Below are 25,210 nucleotides of genomic sequence, written 5' to 3' on the forward strand. Positions count from 1 at the left end.
GTTGATTGTGCGTTTTCCTTTAAATCTCCTTAAAATACTCTGAAGGCTACTATAATGGGTTATATCCATAACCTGTTATGATTTATCTCAGTGGGGTTTTGATTAAGCTTGCAATAAATAGGAGAAAGTAACTTGGCAGATTTCTCTGCCACATTTCTCTGTCTTTTCTTCTCACCCTTGAAATGCATTCTTTCCCCTTCCCTTAAGGAAGGCCTTAAGCTTTACCCTTCACATTAAACTATCTGACGAACCTACTGTAGTATGCAAGAGTCTACTGAAATAGTGTAAAGGCCAGTTTACATTTTACTGAAAGTGAAAATTCAGGAAGGATGATATACAAAGAAATGGGAAAAGCCCACACAGGGCCTGACCGTGAATTGGTATAAATCAATTCAGTGGTCATGTGCTGGGTGATGCCTTCTGTTTCAGCACACCACAGAGTTGCTATAATGCAGTAAATAGCAGACTGTGATGAAAACTCCAGGCTCATTTAACACTCTGACAGATTTGTGGCAGACATCAAATGCTTGACTCTTGACCACTGCATATAAAGCTAGCTTTGGAGAGAAAGGAGATATTAGGAAGGTTTTTCAGCACCACAGGCTTAGTTAAATTTAAAAAAACTGTACTACATTTTAAAAGAGACTTGATAACTGCTGTTTACTTACATTAATATGGGTTTGTAGAATTTACTTTTAGTAGTATCTGAAGTAAATGCTTAGAATCTTCTTATTCTAAATAAATAGATTACATAAAAAAGGATTTCCATCTTTTGCAAGTCTAGAATAACCTGCCATGAAAGAAGCTCATTCTCAGCTGCTGTTTTAAACACCTTCCATTTCTCCAACTATCCCTAGCAAAATGCTTTAACAAAAGTAATTTTTCTTTCCATTTGTTCTCCATTTCTGATATTCATTGTTGCTTAATACTGATGTCATTATTGCACAGTACTGCAACTTGTGAAATACCTGAATGTCTCCACATGGATGAAGCTGAAAACAGGAAAATAGATTGTCACCTTCCATCCTCTTCACTGCTCTTGGACTGCTTATTCCAAGAGGTCATTTAAGCTGTTGAGAATCTTGTAAATATCATAGATTTGCTGTCATTTTACTGAAATCCCCCAAAGTAAATTTACTAGATTAGTGACTGAGGCCACAGAAATGTTCCTGGTTTCTGCCCACCATTGCCAAACAGTAATTGTAAGGTCCTTGACTTCATCTCAGATAGATAGTTTTCACAGGAACTGTTTGAAGCTGTCTACAGATACAACTGAAAGATGGTCTGAGGTGGTAATCTGGGATCATACCCTTGCTAGAGACCCACTGGTAAGCCAGTCATTGGCTGCTCTGTCTTGACAAACATCATTTTGCCTGCTGGTAAAGTCCCTAGTTTCTATTCAGATGAGACTACCTGGAGCTAAATAAAACTCCAAAGTGATAAGCATATATTCCATGAGACAGACACAGGATTTTCCTTTGATTCCTGAAGAGGCACTGGAGGTACCTGTGTGAGAAATGAGAAAGAAGGACTAGAGATCCTGGGTAAACCTGAAACACCAGTTAGACTAACCCTCATGACTACAGCTGGGAAGAAAGAGCCTAACTACTAAGGCAGAATAACTTGTTCCAGCGAACATTGTTAAGACATGTAGATTGGTGAGGGAGGAATAAAAAGGTTCAACAGCAAACCCAAGCTTGTATCATCACCTCATGCTAGTTACCTGAAGCCAACCAGAAGCAACCGAGGAACTTAAATCCAGGACTGGATACAGCCGGTATTATTCTTATTTATTATTGCTGTGGGGTAAAAGAAGTGGTTATAGTGTCACCAGTGATGCTGGGCACTAGGAAGTGAAAATCCTCAGGGAGGAGCATAAAGAGGCATTGACTGGCCAGGGCTCTAACAGAGTTAGGGAGAAGAGGAAGAAAAAAATTATATGATTAAAGATATTTAAGCAGTGATTCAAGAGACATGCTTATGGTACATGGAACATAAAGAGAAGCTTGCAGAATGGAAAGAGACTAAGAATGCTTTGGAGTGAGGTGTGAACTTAAGAAAACAATGAAGAGGTGAAGCAGCAATGTCTTATGCATTGGAGATTAACTGCATGGCGAACGGGAGACAGAAGTTAAGATTTGGAGAAACTCTTGAGAGAAATGGTTGGAACAAGCAGGAGAGACCTTGAGAGTGTCTTGTATCAAAATAGAAATAAATTGGAAGAAAAAGGTGTAGGATATCTTTCCTTGAATGGAAGTAAAAGAATGAGAAGGGCGGAAATACTGAAGGAATAATTGCCCAAAGGCTATACTTGGTGAGGTCCAATTAAGCAGTGGACAGGAAAAGGCCAGACATCACAGGGTCAGCATGGGTACGATAAACATCCTGAACTGTGTCTACACCCAATAAAGCTTTTTTAGTGAGACTAGGATATATGGCACTACTCAACAGCAGTTGTATACCTCCAGCATTTTCATTAAATGTTCATAAAGTAAAGAGAAACGGGATAATCTTAAGAAGGACTGAGGGAAGAATCTCAGTTCTACATTATTTGAATTATCTGGAAAGATTAATGCAGGCAGAAACAGCCAGTTTCATTGCTGCAATTTTCCCCACAACTGGTAGCTCAAAGTCTGCATGCTCAGCAAATCTGATTTTTTTAAAATTTTTAGAATATCAAGTGCTTCAAGGCAACTATTATGACAATCTGTTCTGGAGCATAAGGAATTGATTAACTCATTTAAAACTGACTATAAGTGGAATAGAAGAGTTTGTAGAAACTAGTGCTGATCTCCAGGTACTGAGGAAAACAAACCAGCCTGTGTAGATAAATGTGTTACGCAATGTAAAGACTTTCCGAATCCTTGGCACACGTGAAAGGCTTGTAACACAGGTTTTCTGAGAGAAGTCAAGGATGTTTCCTTTTAGCTCTTCAGAGAAGAAATATGCCTTAAACAAGCATGTTCAAAGTGCTCCTTGGAATAACTGTAGTTTGCATGTAGGAATACTGCATAAGTACTTCTTGGACAATAGTCAGGAGAACTTTGAGAGTATGTGTAAAACATTAACAAAGTGAGATTACACATTTGGTATTGCCACGGAGTTTCTTGAGGCGGGCATGTAGTAAACCTCCCACAGACTTGAAGCAATGCTCCCACAATTAGTAGTAAAGCTCCCACAGATTTGAATGCAGACTGCAGATTAGTAGGTGGTAAAGGACCAAATTTCAGTTTAAAAAAAGAATTCAAGAAGCATGTCACGGAAAATATATAGGTCAGCACAAGTAGTGCATATATGCTTGGATCTGTGTCTGTAAATGTGCAAGCTTTTCTAAAACTTTGGGAAGAGAGGGCTAAAACCTTTTGAGAAGTCAACGAGTTCTTGACTTTTAAAGTAGCAGTATGCTTTTCATCCTCTGTTGGGAAGATTACTGTCTCAGGTTTTATTTATACTCATATGACTAAGTTCAACATGCAGTGCCACTGATTACAAGTCTTTGGTACTCTGGAATTAAAAAATGAATTAAATACTGCCTAAGGCAGTAACTTCAGTTCCTACATATGCTACTCAGAGAATGAGAGCGAGCTACAAAATGGTCAGAGAACAGCCTCATCAGGCAGGATGCCTTCCAGTCTCCATCCCTTCACTGCTGCCACAGATAATTTCTGGCCACTTTGCCATCACACCATGCCTCTTGCAGAAAGAAAACTCCCCTCTGTTGCCATAGCAAAAGTCAGAATTCAGGGTGGCTTTTTCTGGACACTTCTGCCCCTACATGTCCAAGACAAATCTTGGGATAAACAGTTGTCTGCAATGGATGGATTAATTTGAAACTCCTTTCTCAACCCACCCCTAAATCACAGTACTCAGCTCACTGCCAATGGCAATAGAAGCACCAGTTCTGTCTTCCCACCACACAAACAAACAAGCACTCATACATGTCCTCTAATAGTCATCGTGCAGCCTCTGCACAAACTGTAGGCTCCCCTCTCACTGAAGGTCTCACTGGTTCGCCTTGTGTCCTCCATACACATCTCCTAAGCCTTTGCCTTTAAGGTGCTCTTGCACCACTGAGATGGTACTGGTCTGCCTCTGAAAGTACAGGGAGCAGGAAAAGGACTTGGGATTGCAGCACTCCAATTTGGGGAATGAAGAAAAAAAAGTGATAGAACTAAAGACATTTTTAACTATCATCACACTGTATATTCATAAATACAACAGAGGGGTTACTGATTCATTACTGCATGCAATATTTAATTACTAGTATGCTACCCGGAAAAAGTTTGGCCCGTGCCTGTGCCAACTAGTACTTTTCTAGGTGGTTCTTGGGTATTGGGCATTGGTCCCATTTGAAGCCAACATTTCTGTGGATGTTTTGGGAGATAGTGTGTGCCAAAATTATATTCAATGGGCAGCTGGGATGTAGACACCCTGTTTCAAACTAAAAGGCAGCCCCCACATGGGGGGCTGTATAGATGTAGCCATTGATGCAACAAAATGCAGATATCGTAAAGTGCAAAAAAATCACGTTCAGTTCTTGACTGCAGGCAAGCACTACCAAACCAGTATAAAGAGGCTCTTAGCTACGAGGGGCGGATGACCCAGACTGCAGGGATGGTTCCCTGCGCAGAGGTGCTCTTTGCTCTTGCAGCTGTGGTATTCTGAAGATGCTGAGCAAGTCTTCCAAAACTGAGACAGTGCAGATAGTCAGGAAATTTATCTTTGGACAGGGCATGCTGTAGCATCCAGCCAAAATGGCTGTAAAAGGGAGAACTGAGTATGACGTAATATGGAAGATGAGCCTCACTGCAGGAAAAACTGTTTGGAAATACCTGAAGTGATCATAATTACCATAATGAGGCACCTATTAAAAGGCTGTCACCAAGTATAGTTGTAGTATCAGTAGATTCAGAAAGTTACGCTAAACGATTTCATCATGGCCATGGCTGGTAGTAATTAAAAAATGCAATTTTCCTTGAGAAGGCAAGAAAGGCAGCAAAGACAAGGAAAATCCCCAAGAAAGACAACAGCCTATATGTGATCTTGTTTTTTACAGTACAATCACAGGTCCTTATATGTAAGTAAAAAAATCTCCTGCCTCAAGGTGTTACAATTTAAAGGAATTATTTAAAGACAGCAATGGGAAAAATAAAATTAGGGGAAGCTAAAACACATGCCCTTGGTGCATCAGCCCCATCATGTTACTTGAGAGAGCAACTTCTTCCAACAATAGGTCACCCAGCTTTTGCTTGTTCAGCTTTCTCATCCTTTTCTTGTTACTCAGGACAGGTCTGGCATCTCTTAGGGAACAGAGGTTCTTAAATGAATATCCACCACCAGCTAGGAAGCAGTTCCAAGTGACAGCTCCTCCAAATCTTCTACTTGGCATCTCTCAACACCCTACAGCCCTTTTTCCCCTTCAGGGTTAGTAAATGGCTCTGACCGTATCCCAAAGCTTTGCGACAAATTTCCTCTCACTTTTGTGCAAAGACGAATCCTTCTGTCTACAAGACCAACTTGCCAACGCATGTCACTAGGATCTCTGTCACTTGATCATGAGTGTGCTCTCTGCATGAAATAAGTATTTTGGCTGAAATTTCTTGCCCTGGCTTTATTGCTGAGCTGGGGCATCCTGGGCAGAGATGAGGTTACTGGTATTGAAGTGGCAGGTGTGCTCTGGCGTGTGACTCACCTCGGTGGCACACGGGTGGTGTCTGGGTGTGTGGGCACGGCTTCAGCCAAACCCTGGTGTCCCTTGGGGCTGTCTGTAGAGGAGCTCGGAGGGAAGGTGCAATGCCTCACACCCAGCACGTTAAAAGTAGACACAAGCGGTAGATTTTGTTCCCAGACTCTTCCCATGAAAGGCTGAGGCTGAGGTGGCACATGGACAGATCTTACTTTTCGCAGAGCTCGGGGCGTCCGTCAGGGACAGTGTTATCACATTAGCAATTAAAAGCAAATGCACAAAACCCGTCCTGCCCAGTTATCCTGCTACTGTGGCAAGACCCAGTTTTCCACAGGGAATGACGGCACTTCCCTCTGCCTGGCTGGAAACCGAGCACGCGTCAGACTTCCAGGGCTGATCTCCCGGCCCCGGTCTCTCACCACAAGCAGGCCCAGCTTGTGATTTCGGCTGTTCTAGGCCAATCCTCCGTGTAAGAGAAGCTGTGGCTTGATTTGATGTTATTTTTTTGGTGACCTTTGGTGGAATCACCTGGTCTGTTGCGGGACTGAGCTTTTCCCTGGCAGAACTCGCAGTCACTGCCAGCCACTCCGGCCAGAGCCAAACTCGATCCCGGGCTGACGCACCGCGGCGAGCCCTCCCGGTGTGGTTTCGGGGAGCTCCCCCAGGGACGCTCGCAACATCCAGCCGGGCTGAGTCACTGGGGTGACAGCATCAATTTTCACAAGTATGGACAGAATCATGTAGCAGGGCTCCGTGACATCCACGTAATGATTTGCTGTCTCGAATGAAATTGGGTAATTACAGGTAATGGCACTGGCTATGGCATCGCTGCCACTGCTTTTTTTTACTACTGTCGAACAGGCACCTGTTAAATATTACCGACTTTTCAGTGGTGGTGATGAGCCTGCTGTCGGGTGAAGAAAAACACCCCGCAGACAAGGCTCCCCTCCGGAGGGCCGGCCCCATGGCGACGGACCGGGCCCGCTGCCCGCCGCCCCCGCCGGGCCGCGCTGCCGGGGCGCCGGCCTCCGCGTCCCCCCCTCCCCCCCGGCCTAAGTGGTGTAGCCGCGCTCTCCCCCCGCGGCGCCCGGTGGTTCGTGCCGCCGGGCCAGCGCGCAGGGGGGGCGGTGGCGGCGCCGTCTGGCGCATGCGCAGAGTGGCGTACGGCGGCTGCCCGGCTGAGGGCGGTTGTTGTGGGAGCCGCGGCGGGTCGGGCCGGACCGGGCGCTCCCGGGAGGCCGGCGAGGGCGGCTTGCCGCCCGGGGCAGTCCCGGAGCCGGGAAGGGCCGGCCCGCCATCGCGGGCAGCGCCGTGGGTGAGGAGCGGCGGGTGCGAGCGAGGTCTGTGCGCCGGGGCCGGCCCCCCAGGTCTGCGTGAGGTGTTCGGCGGGGGCGGGGGGGGGCGGACGGGGACAGGGGGTGTTGCTGCCGGTGTTTGTGTGGGGCGGAGGAGCTGTGGCGGCCCTGCTGGAGCCAGGGCTTGCCGCAGTGGGTCGTGCTGTTCAGGGCCTGTTCGTGCCACCGGGTTAGTGTGTTCTACCTCGGTTTCTCCCCCGGGGCCGGGGGGGGGGGGGGGGGGGGGCAGGACGCTGCTGGGGCTCCATTTTCGAGTCGGTCTTGTCAGGTGTGGGGCCGTGGGGCGGGCGTAGGGCAGGCCCCCCCCCGCCTTGCAGGAGGGTATCTCCGAGCAAAGGCCAGGGTGAGCAGGTCCCTGCAGGATCTGGGCTGTGGTGGTGGCGTTTGCTGCGTGGTGAAGCAAGGCGGGAGCATCTCACCAGGGGTCTGTACTCGGTGGTCGTTGTGGCTTTTTCACCTAGCTTTTTCCACGGAAATCCCAGACGCATTGTGGTTCTGAGCATTTACAGGCTGCGGTGGGTCCAGTGGTCATGCTGACATCACCCAAATCAAATGAGCTAGCATTCAAATGTTTCAGTATTATCTCGCTTTTCCCTCCCCACAGATCTTTTGTTTTTGAACTATAGTGTGTTCAGGAAGTTTCAGCTAACTTGAGGCACCTACTGCTGGGCTGTTCAGTTAATTACACTAATGTTGTTAATAATAAATAATAATGTTGCCTGTCTGCATTCCATACTCTTCTTGCATTTTTGGAATATGTTTTCTGCAGGAAGGTGGTTTAATGTTCGGAAACTGATGGCAAAGCCTTGTTTTGAGATATGATCCTGAAAGCCCTTTTCTGTGCAAGCAGACCTGCTTACTGGATTAAGTTTTTGTAGTTTTATGTCCTGGATCGGTATTTGAGATTCTGAATTGCGCCCAAAGCCATAGGAAGTGGTGGAAAATCAGTGAGGGAAAAGCAGGGAGTAGGAAAATAACTGCATACTGCTGTTGAAATACAATTTTCATAAGTAAGAGAACAGAGTTTGCTTGTTGTATTTTCTTTTCCTCTTTCTTGCCTTCCTCCTTTGCCCTCTTCAGCTTTTGTGTCAGTGCAATACTTTGTACTAGTACAGATTTTGCAGGCCAGTTGTTAAATACATTGCTTAAGTTTTTTTGTCTGTCTACCTGTCTTTGGGATGACTGTGCCTAATGGCAACAGGACCAAAGTCGTAACTGCAATAGAAGTGAGTTCTCTGTAGTTTAGAAGCTATGTATATGGATGACTTAAAAATTCACTTACTTTTTTTCTTCTTGTTCCAGATGGAAAAGAAGAGTTCATGGTTTCTGGTTTGCATATTAGCAGAGGCTGAATAGGCATAAAGGAGACTATAGTGCGGGTGAGAAGTGTTGAGCCACTTGCAAGGTTTTGCTCTGTAAACAAGAAGAAATGAATCCTACACATGATGATCCAGTGTCTGGAACCATTTTTGACTGGGACTATCTCTTATGGGAAGTTCGTTTAACGTTTTTAGCTGCTGGTTTTTTAATCTACTTGGGAGTATTTCTTCTGTCTCACTGGTTGTCTTCATGGTTGAGTACCACTTATCATGCCTTGTATGCAAAAGAGAAGGTGTTTTGGAATATGGCAGTCACACGTGGTGTGTTTGGACTTCAGAGTTGTGTTGCTGGGTTATGGGCTTTGCTCATAGATCCTGTTTTTCATGCTGACAAAGTGTATTCACAGCAAAAGTGGAGTTGGTTTAACTGTTTAATAGCTGCTGGATTTTTCTTGCTTGAAAATGTAGCTGTTCACATGTCCAACATTATTTTTAGAACATTTGATGTGTTCTTGGTAGTTCATCACTTGCTTGCTTTTGGTGGCTTGGCTGGTCTAGTAATTAATGTGAAATCTGGACACTATCTGCCTTTGATGGGAATGTTGCTGGAGATGAGTACTCCCTCAACATGCATTTCCTGGATGCTTCTAAAGGTAAGAATGTGATAATTTTCAAATTATGTTTGTAACAGGTTTTATGCATCTCACTTGTCCATAGCTAATCTGTGTGGTTTGTCTAGATAGCTTTTCAGCAAAACTGTGTTCATCTGACTGATACCCATGTTATTGTGATACCTGCTTTTGTTGTGATGATATTTCTGTAGTCCTCCATACACGTTTCTGTGTAATGCGGTGTGCATGTCAATAGTGAGATGGTATAGATTCATTCTGAGTTTGGGATGCTGCGTGCATGCGGAATATCATAGCTGTACATGGAAAAAATGCCTGAGAATGTGTATATGCGAAAGCTGGATATTTGCATTAGTTCTACAGTTTCCTCAGTTCCTTATCTTGAAGTAACAATCTCACTTCTGCATACTTTCTGTTCTTGTTTTTCTAGGCTGGCTGTGCTAACACCTTTTTCTGGAAGGCAAACCAGTGGGTGATGATCCACCTGTTTCACTGCCGTATGATTCTTACTTACCACATGTGGTGGGTGTGTATTTTCAATTGGAATTCTGTGCTGGAAAATCTGGGACTTCTTCATTTTATTGTTTTATTCTCAGGATTATTTGCCGTTACTCTAATACTTAACCCATACTGGACATACAAAAAAACTCATCAACTCCTCAGCCCAACTGACTGGAACTTTGAAAATAAAGCAGTGGAAAATGGAAGATTAAATGGTGAAACACATCAAAAGAAGAGGATATAACACTGAAACAGCTGTTTCTTAGTAGGGTAGCAGAAGAATGCAATGCGAAGTAATTCTTTGGCCATGAACTAGAAGCTTTTGCCAGAAGCTCATTAACACAGTGATTCCTTGCTGGTAGTATTCTGTACGCACCATAAGTATTTAAAAGCATTGTTTGAGTTTCATATGTACATACACATAAGATCTTCAACCTCTTAGTTATGAATTATGCCAACAATTTTGTCAGGTTGGACAGTATTTCATGATTTAGTAGTGACATGCTCTCTAATGGCATCATTTGTCCTAGTGCTTCCAAGTGGCTTTACAGTTAATTTGGCTGTTAAGCTCAGCTTGAATCAAGTTTAGCCTGAATCCTATTTCACATATGTCAGAGATACTGATACTGGAAATTATGTTGTTCATTAAGATCAATTATGACCCAGGTTAGGTATGCATGGATACCTAGTTCCTGTGTGCCATTAAGTCATTCCAGGTGGCTGAATTGCTCAGTGGTAGAATGCAGTCATGGCTGGGTTTTGGGTTTTTTTGTTTGTTTGGGCTTTGTTTGTTTGTTTCTTTTTTCTTTTAAGTGCACTTGAGGAAGGTGATTGAGTGTTCACTGTTGAAGTGAGTTGTAGTTTCCAGGTTGCCCTTGGTACGGAAGGAGTTCCACACAAACATGCATGTGGGGGATGCAGGCGTTCATTATGCTGGTGGTCTAGCTAGGTAATCATAGTGGTCCCTTCTGGTCTTGAAATCAGTGAAATGCAAGAGGCAATGACAGAATGTTTGACTCTGTCTCATCCTTGAAAAGATTGCTGGTTGATTAGTAAAATTATTTTTCTTGTAGGTCTCACATGAGCAGTCATGCAGTTAGTTCCACTAGTGCTCTTGTTAATGGTTCCTTTTATTTTTGGAAATTCTCTTAGTTATAGAGGGTTTTAGAATCTGAGGTGACTCCTCTGTGGAGAAAAGCCCATATCATCTCCTTTAGGAGTTCAGTTGTTCTTTTAGTATTTTTGTTTTACTTCGAAGAATGTATGATGTGACACTAACAGTCCTTTGCTCTTTGTCTGCCACATCACTAAATCTTTCCTTGACCTAAGGAATAGGGTTGCTTTTTAGATAAGGACTTGGCAAATTGTGGCGGATGTTCTCCCACTAACAGTACTGGTCTGAGGCTTGCTGGGTGAAATGCTGGACAGCAGATGAAGGTATAAAGATCACGATAGAAGACAGTGACGCCTAGTGGCAGGAGAATGACAAAGATATTAATTAGTTTTGGCGCACTGAACTAGTGAGATAAACAGCCCCGTCATTTGAAACTGTTGTATAGTGTGACGTGACTGCTACACAGATTTATTTTGCAAAGTAATAAGACTGGGCAAGCCCAAGCTGTGAAGAATCTTAGGTCAAGGCATGTGTTGGAGGCTTTGTGTACTGATCTGTGGTGGAGCATATTGTTTTAAATGTGTAAGGGAAGCACTGTTTGGTGTAAACAACCCCATTTTATTAATTTTTGGTGGCAATGTCTTTGATTTTGTTCTGAGTGAAGGGAGGAGGCTAGTGGTCAGGTTGCCGTGTTCCCTAATGCACTTTGTGTGAGCACTGAGTTGAAGAGCTGCTCTATGAGGGAGAGGAAACTTCTTACTGTTAGGTCACAAATGTATAGCCAGACCTTGTGGATAATGATGAAGTGGTGGATATGTGAAATTGCCCATTCAAAGCTAGGCCAAGAGGGTCATAGTAATTTTATACAGCAACCCTATCTCTTACCCTGCTGATATTCAATAGAGAAAATCTAAATTTTGTGTTACTTTCTTATTTCTAAGCAGGCCAGAATGAGGTTGCAGTGTTTTGGCAGTGTCACCTGTCTGGACGCCATCTTGTAGAAAAAAGGCTTCCCTAAAGCTTTAAATTATGTACCTCTCTTGAGGGCTTGTGTGTGGAAAAGTAATGTTAAAAGTACTTTAGAAGAAAGCAGAGGGATGAATTCCTCAGAAACAGAACCCAAATATGTGATCCAAATGCGTATCTTGCAGAATCCAAACCTCACTTGCAGTGTTCCAGGGGGAAGGCGGAAGGATAAGTCGCCAGATATCAGAATGATGGTGTGCTCTATGCAGCTTAAAACTTAAAAGGTTTGGATTTGATAAAACAAGGTAATAAATATAAAAATCCTAGCTACAGAATTCTGAAAAATCCTAACAGAAAATGGAAGCATCAGAAGAGAAATAAGTTTGGGCCAAGTGTGTAATTCTTATAGTGGCTGGCTAAAGGAGGTGAAGTTTCTATGTGCTAAAATAAAAGAATATGGAGGGTTGGGTTTAGTAGTGAATTTGGGACTGAAAAAGAGATTAGGTGTGGTCCAAGCAGACAGGTGGATAGTTGTGTCAGTGGCACCAGACTTCTAAAGTTTAATATTTTGTATTATTAATTTGTGCAATGTTATTAAGTGGATTTAAAATCTTTTATTAAAATTATTTTTTATCATAATAAGGCAATCTTTTTAGTATGCATCTTAGTGTGAGTTTTTTTTCACGCAAAGACTTGTGGCATATCTTGAAAATCTTTTGCATGTGTTAACGATATAATTAATAATACCTAAGAGCACCTGTTAACCTAAACACTGCTAAACCTGATAGAACAAGAAAGCTATGCAATAAAGCAAATAACAGCACTCATTTTATTTCTGTTGGTTTAAGGGGCAAAGGGATTTTACAGTCCAGCTAGAAATACAACAGGACATAAAAATACAGACAACCTTTCTTCTTCATCTTGATGGCCTAGAGTTGGAGTTACCAGTTCTGTTACACAGAGCCTTTTTTTTTTTTTTTTTTTATTACTCAAGTGTTTCCTTCACTGCCTTTTGGCTGCTCCCTTCAAGAGGATTTTCTGGTTTGTGATTGTGGATTACTGTCTCATTGCTCTGAAACAAGACTGAAAAAGCTCTCTGACTGAGGGTTTTGGTGTCTAATTACTCTAAGTGCTGCTTTTCAACCCAAAGGTAGACTAGCCATAGTTTGTTTATAAATTTTGTTAATGCGAACCTAATCCCAGTCCTGTTGGGCCTCTCTTATAAGGCCTCATCCGCAATCCGACGTAGAAAAATTCACGCTCAGTTTCAGTAGTGGCTGGATCAGGTCACAGGGTGTGCTGCTGCCATGATTTGGAAAACTTGCATAACATGTTTTTGGGTGAATTTTTTGTTTGCCTAGGTGACTGTTGGAGACTTCATCCTGCTTTCTTGTTGGACAAGCTTACTCAAGGAGTGCTGTTTGTGTCACCTTTCTGGCTGAAGCTTTTTTTTTTTTTTTTGAAAAAAAGCAAACTCCAAACAAACAACAAACTATGATGGGGGTAGGGGTGTTTGGTGTTTGTTGTGTTTTGGGATTTTTGGTTGGGGGGAGGGGTGGGGTGGTGGTTTTTTTTGTTTTGTTTGGAGGTTTGGGGTTTTTTGTTTTGTTTTTAAAGAAGAATGTCTGATCTAAGACACCCTGGCCAGGCATCTGGCTCTTACTGTCTTCATCCAGCATTCCTAAATCACAGTTTGTGTTTGCCTCCATTTGTGTCCTGTCTTGTGTTTTTTCCAAAACCTGTCATTGTTTCCCCTCCCATCCACCAATTTTTCTATAATATTTACTCTTGTGGTACTGGTCATGATCTTGTAGCATTTACATTACTGCAGTGATGTCTTTGTCTCATAGTTCTCAGCATGTACTGTTGGGCCCTTCTTCCACTAAATACCCATGTCCAAATCTTTCAGGTTTTTTGCTTTTTCCTGATAACACTGATTAAATATTGATGTCATGTACAGTTACAAGATACCTTTCTTAACCTCAGGGAAACTCCCACTTAAAGTGAATTTAGAAATTCAAGCCTGCTCTTGTACAATATGACATTTGTTGAATGGTACAGCATCTTTACGCTGTACATAAATAAAAGTATTTTACTGAATAATTGTCTACTGTGAGTTTAATTTATTGATGAAAATAATGCCTATTATTTTTTACTTGCTATTTGTAGCTTAAACACTTTTTGCAGTGCATGCACTAAAAAGATGACTTGTTTATTTTGAAATATTCTGTTAAACTTGACAAAGGTAATGAAATATCCATGAAAATAGCTATAAAACCTTGTAAACTAATGTCCCTTCACCAACATTTAACATATTATTAACATGAGCATGTTCAGTTACATGACTAAAATACTAGAAGCTGCACTATATGTAAGTATATATTAAAAATGGTTAAAAAGCATCACTTGGAAATGACCCTTCTGCCTTGTGTACTTGAAGTCTGTGGTCTATTTTTGCATTAGACTCTTAACTGTGAAGATACTTCATTTGGTACTGCATGGTATTTCATAGTTTAGTATGAGCCACCTTAAATTTAAAAAAAAAATTTGTCTCATTGCTAAATAACAAAATATAATTCTAAGCATTAAATGTTTGTGTCGTGTGTGGTGCTTTGCAGGAATTAATTCCTGATGTGCTTTAGCATTAGTGAGTTAAAGGAAAATAGCATCATTACTGGCATTTTAATTATTCTTATAAGAATGCACTGTGTAAGCAACTGGCTGGCATAATTTTGCTAGCTGCCTCTGCTGTGAAGTCCCCAAGATTAATTGAAGCAGAAGACAGACGTCCATGTGTAAAGCTCCACTAACTGTGGAATGTGTGTGGGTACAGACTGGGATGAGAAGAACAATGCATAATAGTACTTGTATGAATAAAGTCTTTTTTTTTGTAAATAATCTGTAAAAGGAATTTAAATGTTACTAATATTTTACTATTCAGATGTTTTCAATTAATAGGTAAATATATTTTACTTAGTTCTTGCCATACTCCCAGAAAAGTATTAGAGCACACTTAGGCTGACAGTATTATTCAGCAATTACAATCCTTTGATCTTGTGTCGTGGCGCTGGTATTTAAGTTGATAATTTGGAACAAAAAATAAGTGATGGTCATTAATGAAGTAAATTATGCCTGTTGCTCTAGTTGTGAGCCCCCAAATGGGTTTCCGGTGTTGGAATTGACATTGCATGCTCTGGACCTGATTGACTAATCAGTGTGTTCTGCTAGTGGTAGTGTCACAGAGCGGAAGCAGCATGTCGTGCCTTCCTGTTTTCCGTAAGTAAAACAGTGCTGAGTGAAGGTGGAATGACAAAGATAATGATGCAGCAAATGTCCAAGGGCGTAACAGTGTTGAAGGTGGCAGACAGGCCTAGCTTGAAAGAAGTGAGGCCTGCTCACATGTCAACAAACAAGAAGAAAGCAAGGAAATGGGCTGTCCTGTTCCTTGCTGCTATGTCTGTGTGTGTGTGTGTTCTGAACAGTCACTTCTGAGTCCTTAAGGATATGACCTGAGCAGAGAGAGTGGAAATTTAATACTTGCTTTATCAGATAAAAGATGCATTACTTCTTGTCTGAAATATTTATTTCCTCATAGGATTGTCTTTTTAGCTGCCTCTGTTCCTTTGAATGCTTAGTTCACATTAGAGTGCTGTATGAGCTGACGCTGTTTTCACCAAATGTTCTCTGACATTTACTGTAAAGACTAGTGAGGATGTGCCTTGTTTGAGTACTGATAATTGATCGTGGCAGCTCCAGGTACTCACTCAGCCTGACTTTTATATTCCTATTGCTATACAGGTCTGCAAGTTCCCTCTCCTGCTTTGCTACTTCTGCTGCCAAAAGCACTTTACCGTGTGAACACTGCATTTTGTCACCAAAGCTGTGCTCATGAAAGTTTAAGCGTGGGGCTTGCACCAAGCGGGGTCAAAAATATACCTCAGAAAGGCCTAATTTTGTAGAAGGTAGAGGGTTGACTTTCCTACATTTATGGACCATGCATTTCTGCTGGGTAAATGAAGGTGATAACTACGATACCTTGAAAAACAAAGCCATGCAGGTGAACTACAAGTGTACAGAGAAGTGGTTTGCATAGAGTAGACCTGCAGCATCTAACAAGAGCTTGATCATCTTGTCTTGTGGGTCATGTTTACAGGAAGACAGTGTATCCTGGAAAGCAGCAGTAGCCTTGCTTAGGAGTCACAGGAAATAAATTCGAAAAAAAATTAGAAGGCTTTGGGATGAGGTAGCTGAGACTGGTTGTTATGTTGTAATGTGTTGACCAGGTTGCATTTGGACATTGAATACATAGACTGTCTGATGCTTTAACTCTTCTTTTTTTTCTCAGCAACATACTGTTTTACGTATCACTGTGACACTGGTTGAAGATAAGTTTGAGGACCTTTTTTAGGACATCAAAGTTCCTAAGCAATGTATTGCCCAAGGCTGAAGGAGCCTACAGTGTGTTCTAATTTACAGTAATTTATTCTTGTATTATCATTGCCTTTTTATCTTACACAACTATTTTTTACGCCTGGAGGCTCTTTTGCATATTTATGAGTACAAATCAATCTGTTCTCTTATTTTCCTAGCCATCCTAATATTTTTTATTTGCCACTTTTCCCACCTGTATTCCTATTTCTTAAATGTTGGCAGCTTTGAGTTGTACATAGTATTTCATATAAAATCTTCTCAGTACCTTGTATTACACTAGTACTTCCTTTCCACCACTGGAAGTAGCTCTGCTTCAGCTGAAGGTTGCATTTGTCTTTCACGGTTGCGTGACCTTAGTGCTTCATCGTCCCCTGTGACAGTGAATTCATTCAAGTTTTTCCCTTCCTCAGCTTCAGAATGGAGCAGAGCCATCAGAGCACGGCAAAATAACCAAAAGTAGGAATTTTGTGTTTTAGAAATAACTTGTGCATATTACTGTACTGGGTGCGGGTGCCCAGGTTTTGTTAGCGGGGACCTGCTGGGCGGCCTCTGTGAGGAGCGGCCGGGGCTGCCCTGAGCCGGACACAGCCGGTTCCAGCCGGCTCCAGCCCACCCACCCCAGGGCACCGCTCAGCCCCGCAGACAAGGCCGGGGCGCCTCAGGGGATAGTGTGTTTAAGAAAGGGCAAAAACATGACACCGGCAAAATGAGGGGTAAGGAAAAAAGTGAGAGAATCGACTCTGCAGACCCGGAGGGGGAGGAGGTGCTGCAGGCGCCCGAGCAGAGATTCCCCTGCAGCCCGTGGAGAAACCCACGAAGGAGCAGGTTTATCCTGCAGGACTGCAGCCTGTGGGAAGGACCCACGCTGGAGCTGGGGAGAACTGTGAGGAGGAAGGAGTGCAGGGAGGAGCTGTTAGCCCCCATTCCCCATCCCACCGTGCCCCTCGGGGCGGGGGAAACAGAGGAGTCGGGAATGAAGGAGTGAAATTGAGCCTGGGAAGAAGGGGGGGGGGGGGAAGGTATTTTTACTGTTGTCTTTGTTTCCCACTGTCCTACTCTAATTGTAATCGGCAATAAACGAAATTTCCCCAAGTCGAGTCTGTCTGGCCTATGACAGTGGTTGCTAAGTGATCTCCCTGTCTTCATTTTGACCCATGAGCTTTCCATCTCATTTTCTCCCTCTGTCCTGTTGAGGAGAGGGAGGGAGAGAGCGGCTGGGTGGGCGTCTGGCTGCTGGCCAAGGTCAACCCACCACAACAAGTTATGGCATTGGCTGTACTACCACTTATGTGCCACCCATGACAACAAGGAGCTGATGTAACACAAGAACTCTGGTACTGAGGAATATTAAAATTTAGGAAAATTTATACCTTGTCTGTCTGAATTGGCAGTCTGAGAATTTGACTTGCAAAGACTCCTTGTAAGCAGAGAGTTCTTAAAGGCATTCATGAAAGAAGTTCTAGTGCTGGTAGAACATCACAGTATTATAAAACTCAATTGTCAGGTTAACCTGTTGCTCAGAATTGACAAACTGTCTCCCAGTAGTGGTGGTGGTGGTGCTTCAGGGAGACCTGGAAGACAGGCCAGCAGTAGGCATCACATCAGAACGTGAATGAGCAATGCTTTTATAAAACAAATTTTTATTTTGATGTAATAGTCTGAACTTACGGAAGCTGTGTGGTTTGCCTTTTTAAAAAAATATTTTTAAATATATATAAAAATTTAAAAAAGTATTGTCACTCAGCCTTGTTTGGTAAGGGAAGTAGAGAGGACCTGTAACTTTACAAGGCTCCAGCATGAGTTCTGCAGGTGCTCAGGTTAAGCAAGGCTGTTGGATGCAATGGCTTTGAGTGATTTCTGAAGGATTACAGTAAGCAGATAACACACTGTCTTTGTGGAGGACGCAGCTGAGAACACCAGGAGAAACAACTTCTGAATTTCCAGTGGATGAAAACTCCTGAAGAGAAAGTGCCAGCTCCATTAGCTGGTAAACAGAAGGAAGAAACTGAGAAAATCAGCCTTCACGGGAGAACTTGGTAACCTAAGTTTTAGGTATCTTGTTCAGATTTCATGCAATGTTTTGGAAAGCAAACCATAGGAATGATGTTGTATGTCCTTAGGAATCATAAATTAAAGTTTACATTCAACCACCCCTATTTCCATGGAGAGAGAAAAAAAGGGTCCCTTCTTCACAGCGTTGTGTCACTTTGGGGCCAGGACACTGCTCAGGGTCCATGGTGTCCTTAGGATACCCAGTACATGTACTGGAGTAGATAGATGACCTATGGTAGCTTGGAGGCGAGAGGTATCTGCTGAAGCCCCAGTAAGCAGCAATGAGAGTAAGTGAATTCTGGTGAGGTCTCGTTCTACGTGTATCACCAATAAAACCAATTTAAACATCATCTTAAGACCTGGTTATGAAAAGCATCATGTTAACTCTGGAGACTGCCGTTATCTGTACTCCAATTATCGACAACTATTTATGGATGGATAAATAATGAATTTGTGATTGCAATGATTAAGGTGTTAATTATGACTGCTAATAGGATGTTGCCTTAGAAAATAGTAGGAAGAATGCAAGTTATTTTGGAAGTTAGTTTTGCTTCTCTGTAAGTTTATCTGCTATTGTCGGATTTGTCCACCAAGGTTTCCACAGCGACATTTTGTTGGAATTAGAGAAGGATATTTACGTATGGTGACGAGAAGCGAAGAAGTGATTGTCAAAGATCAAAAGGGTGCAGAAGAGAACTGCAGGAAGGATTTGAAGTTTGTCCTTCGAACAGTGAAAGATAACTATGAAAGGAAGAAATTAGTGCACATGGATAAGGAGTTGGCTGCCCAAAGGAGAAGGATATTGCTAGTTAATGATATTTTTAATTGTGGAATTGAGCTAGTTGCACTTGTCTAGATATGTGTCTGTTCTTTAACATGGCCTCTAATGATAAGCAGTTATTAAAGTTTGCCAAAGACCGATTCCCTGCCATTTCAGCTCCTGAAATGATAGCTGGATGTGAGTGAAGTGCAACATATTTAAAAAATTACAGAAGCAACAGGATAAAGTGGTGTCTCTGCTGGAAGCTGCACTGAATGCCATAATGGTATTCCTGGCTTTAACCTTTACGTATGGCCCAATCTTCTCATTTTCTTTCTTATGCAGAGCCTATAGAAGAACTACGTGAGAACTATTTTAAGTTCACACTGTGACAAACTGCATTAAAAAGAAATAACTTTGTGAAAACAAACATTTTTGAAAGTAATGCCTCTAAATATTTAATTTGTAACTCAGGTCGTATGAACCCACACAAAGACATGGGATAGCTGTGAATATGAGTGTGTGTCGTTAAACTATTGACAAATAAAAAATGTAGATAAAAGGTGGATTAACCAAATGTCTTTTGAAATGCCACCGTTTTCTACTAACATTTTCATGTAACGATAATTAATTTACTATACCTGGGCATACTTCTTTACTGCCTGAAGCATGCATGTACTTAAGTAGGCAAAGATCACTGCTGGGTGATGCATGGATCTTTGAACAGCATTTAGCTTGAAGTTTTCATGCTTAGAAGTGGTCCAAAGACTTTAAAAAATATTTAGCAATATTAAATAGTTGTAACTGACGTCAAGGACTTACTTACAATGTATTTAAGGACTTATAATGCACTTAAGAGCACTTATTCTCATCGAAGTGGGACAGATGCGTACGTGGAAGTGCACGTTTTCAAAATAACTGCATCTTGTAAAGGTTTGGGGTGTTTTTTCCACTTTATGGAAGGGGCACGTTCAGTCCCGAATCGTATTCGCGTGCACGTACAGGTGGTCGGCGTTACCTGCAGGGTAAGCGTTACGCGCTGGCGTGACCCGGCCTTCGAGTGACGGCGGGGCCCGCCTGGTCCGTACTGGTCTGCAGTGATGCTGGCTGAGGAAAGCGCAGAGAGCTAAAGGTTAGGTACGAGGTGCCAGCACCTTTACAAAACCTCTAGTTTTGAAAAGCGTTGAAGAGGTTCAAGTGAGAAACGGGATCCAATCCCAACACAGCTCCCGTGGCCTAGCGCGCAGCCTCGCGTGCTGTTCCTGAGAGAACGGGGCCGAGGGGACAAAAAGTTCCTCACCCGCGTGCCGCGGTCCCGGTCCCGGCTGGCCTCCCGCCGGCCCGCAGCCGGCCAGCTCCGCTCCTCGCCCGTTACACCGGCGACCCCCGCATTCCCGCCCTCCCCCTCAGGCGCCCCTGGGGCCGCGCTGCCGCCCCGGCGGCGTCACGTGCGGCGGCAGGAATGCGGCAGGGGTCTGGGGCGGGGGGCGAGGACGGCCGCCCGCCCCGCCCCGCCGCGACCGGCGGGCCGCTGAGCCAACCGGGAGGCGGCGGGGCTTCGCGCTGCGCCAATGGCGGCGGGCGTCGCCCGAAAGGCCCGGCCCCGGGCGGGGCGCGGCCGTCCCGGGGAGGCGGTGAGGGCGGCGGCGGCCGGAGCCGGGCGGCTCCTCGCCGGGACTCAGGAGCTCCGCTCGGCGGCGGCCCTCGGGACGGGGTGTGGGGGCGGGGTGAGCGACACGTCCGGGGAGCGGGGCAGCCGGCGGAGCCCCGGCGGAGCGGAGGCCTCGGCGCTGCGTGGCGGAGGAGGTGGGTGTTCCCTCCGCGGCTGGCGGGGCCGCGGGCGGCTGCGGCCGGCGGGGCGCGCCGGGGTCTCGCCGCCGTGTTAGTCACGGAAAGTTTCGTCCTTCGAGGCTGGGCTCGGGGTTCCGTGTGGAGACACCCCTCCTCCTCCTCCTCTTCATCCCCCTCCTCCTCCGCCCGCCGCCGTCCCCGCGGCGCCTCGCTGGGGTGCGGGGAGCCCGCGGGTGGCACCTGGGGAGCGAATCTCTGCCCGCCTCGGTGGCGGAGAGGAAAAACCCGATTTTTGCGTTTTCTGGAAGAGGTTTTGCCGGTGCAGCGCGGCTTGGCGAGTTACCGAAGCGGGACTGCCGGGGATCGTTAATAAACGCATTCGCTCCTTTCCCAAACTTCTGGCCCTTGTTCTTTGGTGAAGTTTCTCCCCCAAGGCTTCCCCTGAGGTTTTCGCTCGCGTGTGCGCCTCTTCGTGTTCTTCGGCGTCGGGGGCTGCCTGGGTCCAGCTCCCCTCGCCTCTTCAGTAGGTGCGGACGAGGCTCTTGAACGATCCGGGGTCCCGGGGGGACTTTTGAGTCTCTTTCCTTCCCCCTTCTTAAAAACTGCGTTCAGCACCAGCTTTGTAGTTGGCATCTGCAATTAAATTGGCTTTCGCGAAACAGGGGAAAAGTACTTCAGCACAGTAACAACTGTCCGTTTCTGTATTTATTTCTTTTTATCAAAGGGGGTTTTAAAATTGTCTTTGGTTTCTTTGTAATTAACACTTCAGCTATTGCAGGAGTTACAGAGTTGCTCGTGGTGATCCCAGACCGTGTAGTGACTTCTGAAAGATGCCCTGTTCTTACAGGGTGAGGCAAGAACAGCTTTAAAAGATTGGCCAGTCATTCACATGGGCAAGTGAGCGAGCTTAGTCGGTAGGCAATACCAGGTGCTTGCAAAGACAGCTATTAGTAATTTGCCCATAGCAAAGGCTTATTTTAAAGGCCTTTAGGTGGTGCTTGTATTTTTGACCAAAAAGATTTTATCCATCTTAAATTTTGCCCTCTTTCAGTTAAGTATTTGTTCAATCCTTTTTTTTCCCAAAGCTACTAAGATCATGGCCTTTATCTTGTGCTAGCAGGTTTGAAGTCGTTTAGTTGCAATGTAAAAAATCTTTTTTTTTTCAGTTGTGCAATTTAACTGTTACCAGAAAAAGATATAGTTTGGGTTTTTTGGTTGGTTTTTTGGGGTTTTGTTTCTTTTTTCATGAGTCAGGAAATAAGAAAGATTGACTGTTTAGAGACTGCCTCGTACTGAATAAATAGTGAAGATATACCACTGTATGTTAGTTTGCGACTGTTATTATTGTAAAGAAAATAAATGTTTTCCCAAAGCCTTTCCTCTGCTTAGTAAACCCCAGTGAGCAATCTATTCTGCAGTAGAAATGAAGTATTATGTTTTTATAAATTTTCTCTTGCCCCTCAGGAGACACAGATTTATTGCCTGAACATGGGACATGTTGGGCACCTACAACTGCAACCCCATTACTCAGGCAGGGGTTCTGGCTGTTCAACTGTTTTCTTCAATGGGCCCTTCATTCTTTTCACTTGGGTGATCCGTTTGATCTTGATAATCTTTCTGACTTGCTTTGTCTAATCCATCTTGTCTTTTTCTTTTTTTTTGTTCCACCCTCAGGCTTAGTAGCCCAGGAACTAGTTGCATGTGTTTATCTGGTTATGAACAGTAGTTCTTTAGATGCTACCTTGAAATCTGGTATTTCTGAAGGCTTTACAGTGAGATTTCCTGACTTCTATAATACAGTCTATGGATCTCTTAGCTTACCTGTGGCGTTGTACGTGAGACATGACGTACTACGTGAGGGATGACGGGTGTCCTGTGATGGGACAGGCACTGGGTGTCCAGCACGTGGGGCTTTCGTGGCTGATACCTGCAGGTGGATGTGGTGGGAGAAAGGACCGTGGAAGCAGATAGATGCCTCGGGAACGTGCAGTCCGTCAGCTCCTGCTGAGTGCCAGGACCCGGCAGGATCCTATAGATTTGGGCTTCAGGAGTTCATACACCACAGGGTACGGAGAGGAGCCACAGTGCTGCGTGATGGGTGTGTGCCGGCTGGCATCGCAGCTCTGAGACTTTGAGACCAAACGTGCAAGTCTCGTGCTATTTGCTTTGGCAGGTCAGTGGTGAGCACACCGAAATACCGAAGAGGCGGTTGCCACCCTCTGTGCCCATGCGCAGGAGCCCTACCTCTGCCCAGGAGCTATGGTTACTCTCCGATAGGATACGGTTTCGCTCATCAGTATACAACGACAATCCTTTCCTGGAGTAGAATACTGTGAAACAAGCTTTAACATTTATTGAGATTAACTTTAAAAATCCACAGTATTACTTAAGTAGTATTTAGATTCTCATTTTTATTGTGATTGAAATCGAGGGTCTGGGTACCTCTGCATCTTTTTTTTTTTTTCCTCTAGCCCATTAACTTCAGTGGAAGCGTGCTGACTTACACCAGATTGAAATACTAAGTCTAAACACTTACTTTAGTTGTATGTCAAATATAAAAGGTTCTGATTATCCTAAACCTGGTAGCTGTATAGCATGTCTTAAGTAAGGTACGGCCTTAGTTTTGAGTAGGCTGGGTTTTTAATGTTAGGCATCACAGCTTTTTTTTAAATGCTCTTGGAGTTTTTTAGTGTCTTTCAGTCTACTTAAGTTACTGTCTTTAACAGAGCTTTTTCTTTGTTTGTCTGTTTTCTTTATATATACCATTTAGTATGTATAAAATCTTGTACTGATTTTTTTTTTTTTTTTTTTTTTTTGCCAGGACACTGCTACTTACTGCTGGGGGGGGGGCAGGATTGTTGTTTGTTTTCCATTTCTTTTACAATTGAGGGTATTTAGTTTCAGCGTTAATAAACTTGTTATGAAGAAATCTCAACACCAGAGGAGTTCTTCATTTGATTCTGAGCTGTTTAGGAGTCCTTGCATAGTTTATAAACATTTGAAGGAAGACAACAAGCTTGTCTAAAACCTGAAGGGCTATTGTCAAACTTCATAATTGTTAACAGAATTTAATGCAACTGGGAATAGTGTATTACTCATTTGTAAAACAGGAAGTCTATTAACTGCTTCTATATAAAGTAGAAATTATTTTTAGAATCTGTTGTAGAAAATTTGTAAACTTAAGTCTATTTCTGAAGAAACCAGGAAACACATTCTACAATCTAGGAGGAGGAGGAGGAGTAGTTTTGATTCAGACTTTCAGATTAAAATTTATGTATTTTACAGAGCTGCAGTGAATTTATTCATGCATCTATAATACTATACTGCGCTCAGTTTTGTATGTGATGAAATGATTAGTGTGTAGTACTTATTTTCTTAATATTTACATATGTGGGATAGTAATTTTCTTTCTGCTTCTGTACAGTGACTTCTGTTTCACTTTTTGCTTTTTCTTTAATTACGTCTTTCTATTTTACAGTTTTAGTTTAGAACTGTAGAAGGGAACTCATGGGAAATTGTCTTATGGCTTCTAAATTTAAAGGTATTTTTGAAACTGTCGTTCCGTAAGTTCAGCTTCCTAATGGCTTTTTGAGCTGTAAGTGCATTTCCGTACCGTCCTTGGATGCTTCTTGTGGAATATCTGTCGCAGCAGTTGTCCCATAGAGAAATTTCCTTTGGAGTTACAGCGTTAAGTTAAATGCTGTGAATGCAATTGTTGAGCGCGTCTTACTTTTTGAACATTTTGTATGTTATAATAGGGCAGTAAATGAGGCTTCATTGATAGTGATACGAATTAGTCTTTCATTTTGTATATATTCTACAATACGTGAAGGAGGCACTTGTTATATACAAGACCTTCTTTTGTTAAAATTAGCATTCATTCAAGATATTTTTTTCCATTCCTGTTCCTATTCTTATGAATTCTTTCTTATTATTACATCTGTTAGTGGAAAATTAATATTTGTAAATCCTTTTCTGAATCTAGAAGTAGTTTAAAGAGTGGGAAAGCTGCAAGCCTGGATGCTTGGAAATTACCAGGGATTCATAAACTGAAGCCTGAGAATTATTTAGGGAGACTGCAAGAATGTTATGAGGGGGAGGTGCTCTTTATAATAAGGCGGGGAGGTACATGAGCGGGATAAACCAAAATTCTCATTATGGACCTATACAACTATGTCTTAATACTCTCTCTGTTTTCATATCTTTTTCAGTGATGTCATTGTGTGCATGTGTGGTTTGTAGAGAGCAGAATCTCGGGATTCGAGGTCTGTCACATATCCGTGGAAGGAAACTGCTGCTTTATTAGCATCTTTGATTTAAATCACTTGGACGTTTTCTTACACTAAAGAACCTGAATTTTACTCACACCAAAATACTTCAGATTATTTTGAAACCAGGGACATGTAAAAGTACAACTTGTTTTTAAGGGAGTGATGACAAAGTATTCCAACTTGCGTATTTAGATCAAAAACTTGATTCATATTTTATTCTGAATTGCCTGAATCAGCAAGACTGTGGGAAGTGAGGCATAACTGCACAACATTGATTCATGTCCTACATGTTTGCTGCTCAGTCAGGAAGCCTGAAGCTTAATGTCAAATGCGTG

General features: G+C 43.2%; 2 protein-coding genes across 12 annotated transcripts in view; both read left to right on the forward strand.

The window, feature by feature from the left end:
• The first annotated feature begins 6,850 nt into the window (after nt 1-6,850).
• CLN8 (CLN8 transmembrane ER and ERGIC protein) lies at nt 6,851-13,024 on the forward strand. 5 transcript variants are annotated; one of them, XM_069805919.1, is made up of 3 exons: nt 6,851-7,053; nt 8,344-9,013; nt 9,420-13,024. In XM_069805919.1, the coding sequence occupies exons 2-3, from the start codon at nt 8,471-8,473 to the stop codon at nt 9,732-9,734; spliced, it is 858 nt and encodes a 285-aa protein (XP_069662020.1). In that variant the 5' UTR covers nt 6,851-7,053; nt 8,344-8,470; the 3' UTR covers nt 9,735-13,024. The 5 variants fall into 5 exon arrangements, with proteins under 5 accessions (XP_069662020.1, XP_069662022.1, XP_069662021.1 ...); XM_069805921.1 differs by having other exon boundaries at nt 6,851-7,030; nt 8,353-9,013; XM_069805920.1 differs by having other exon boundaries at nt 6,851-7,026.
• Nucleotides 13,025-20,501: 7,477 nt separating this feature from the next.
• ARHGEF10 (Rho guanine nucleotide exchange factor 10) overlaps nt 20,502-25,210 on the forward strand; it is a 120,740-nt gene continuing 116,031 nt past the window's right edge. For 4 of the 7 annotated variants that reach the window (XM_069805928.1, XM_069805931.1, XM_069805933.1 and 1 more), the window contains exon 1: nt 20,502-20,619. The gene's annotated coding sequence lies outside the window, so the exon portion shown is untranslated. The remainder of the gene's footprint in view (nt 20,620-25,210) is intronic. The other 3 variants (XM_069805929.1, XM_069805934.1, XM_069805932.1) reach the window with 2 other exon arrangements.

Source organism: Haliaeetus albicilla, chromosome 18, assembly GCF_947461875.1.
Source record: "Haliaeetus albicilla chromosome 18, bHalAlb1.1, whole genome shotgun sequence".
NCBI lineage: Eukaryota > Metazoa > Chordata > Aves > Accipitriformes > Accipitridae > Haliaeetus > Haliaeetus albicilla.

Coding starts and splice junctions, on each gene's coding strand:
- CLN8 (XM_069805919.1), top strand. CDS start 8,471: ATGAATCCTACACATGATGATCCAGTGTCTGGAACCATTTTTGACTGG. Junction 9,014..9,419: donor TTTCCTGGATGCTTCTAAAG/GTAAGAATGTGA, acceptor TTGTTTTTCTAG/GCTGGCTGTGCTAACACCTT.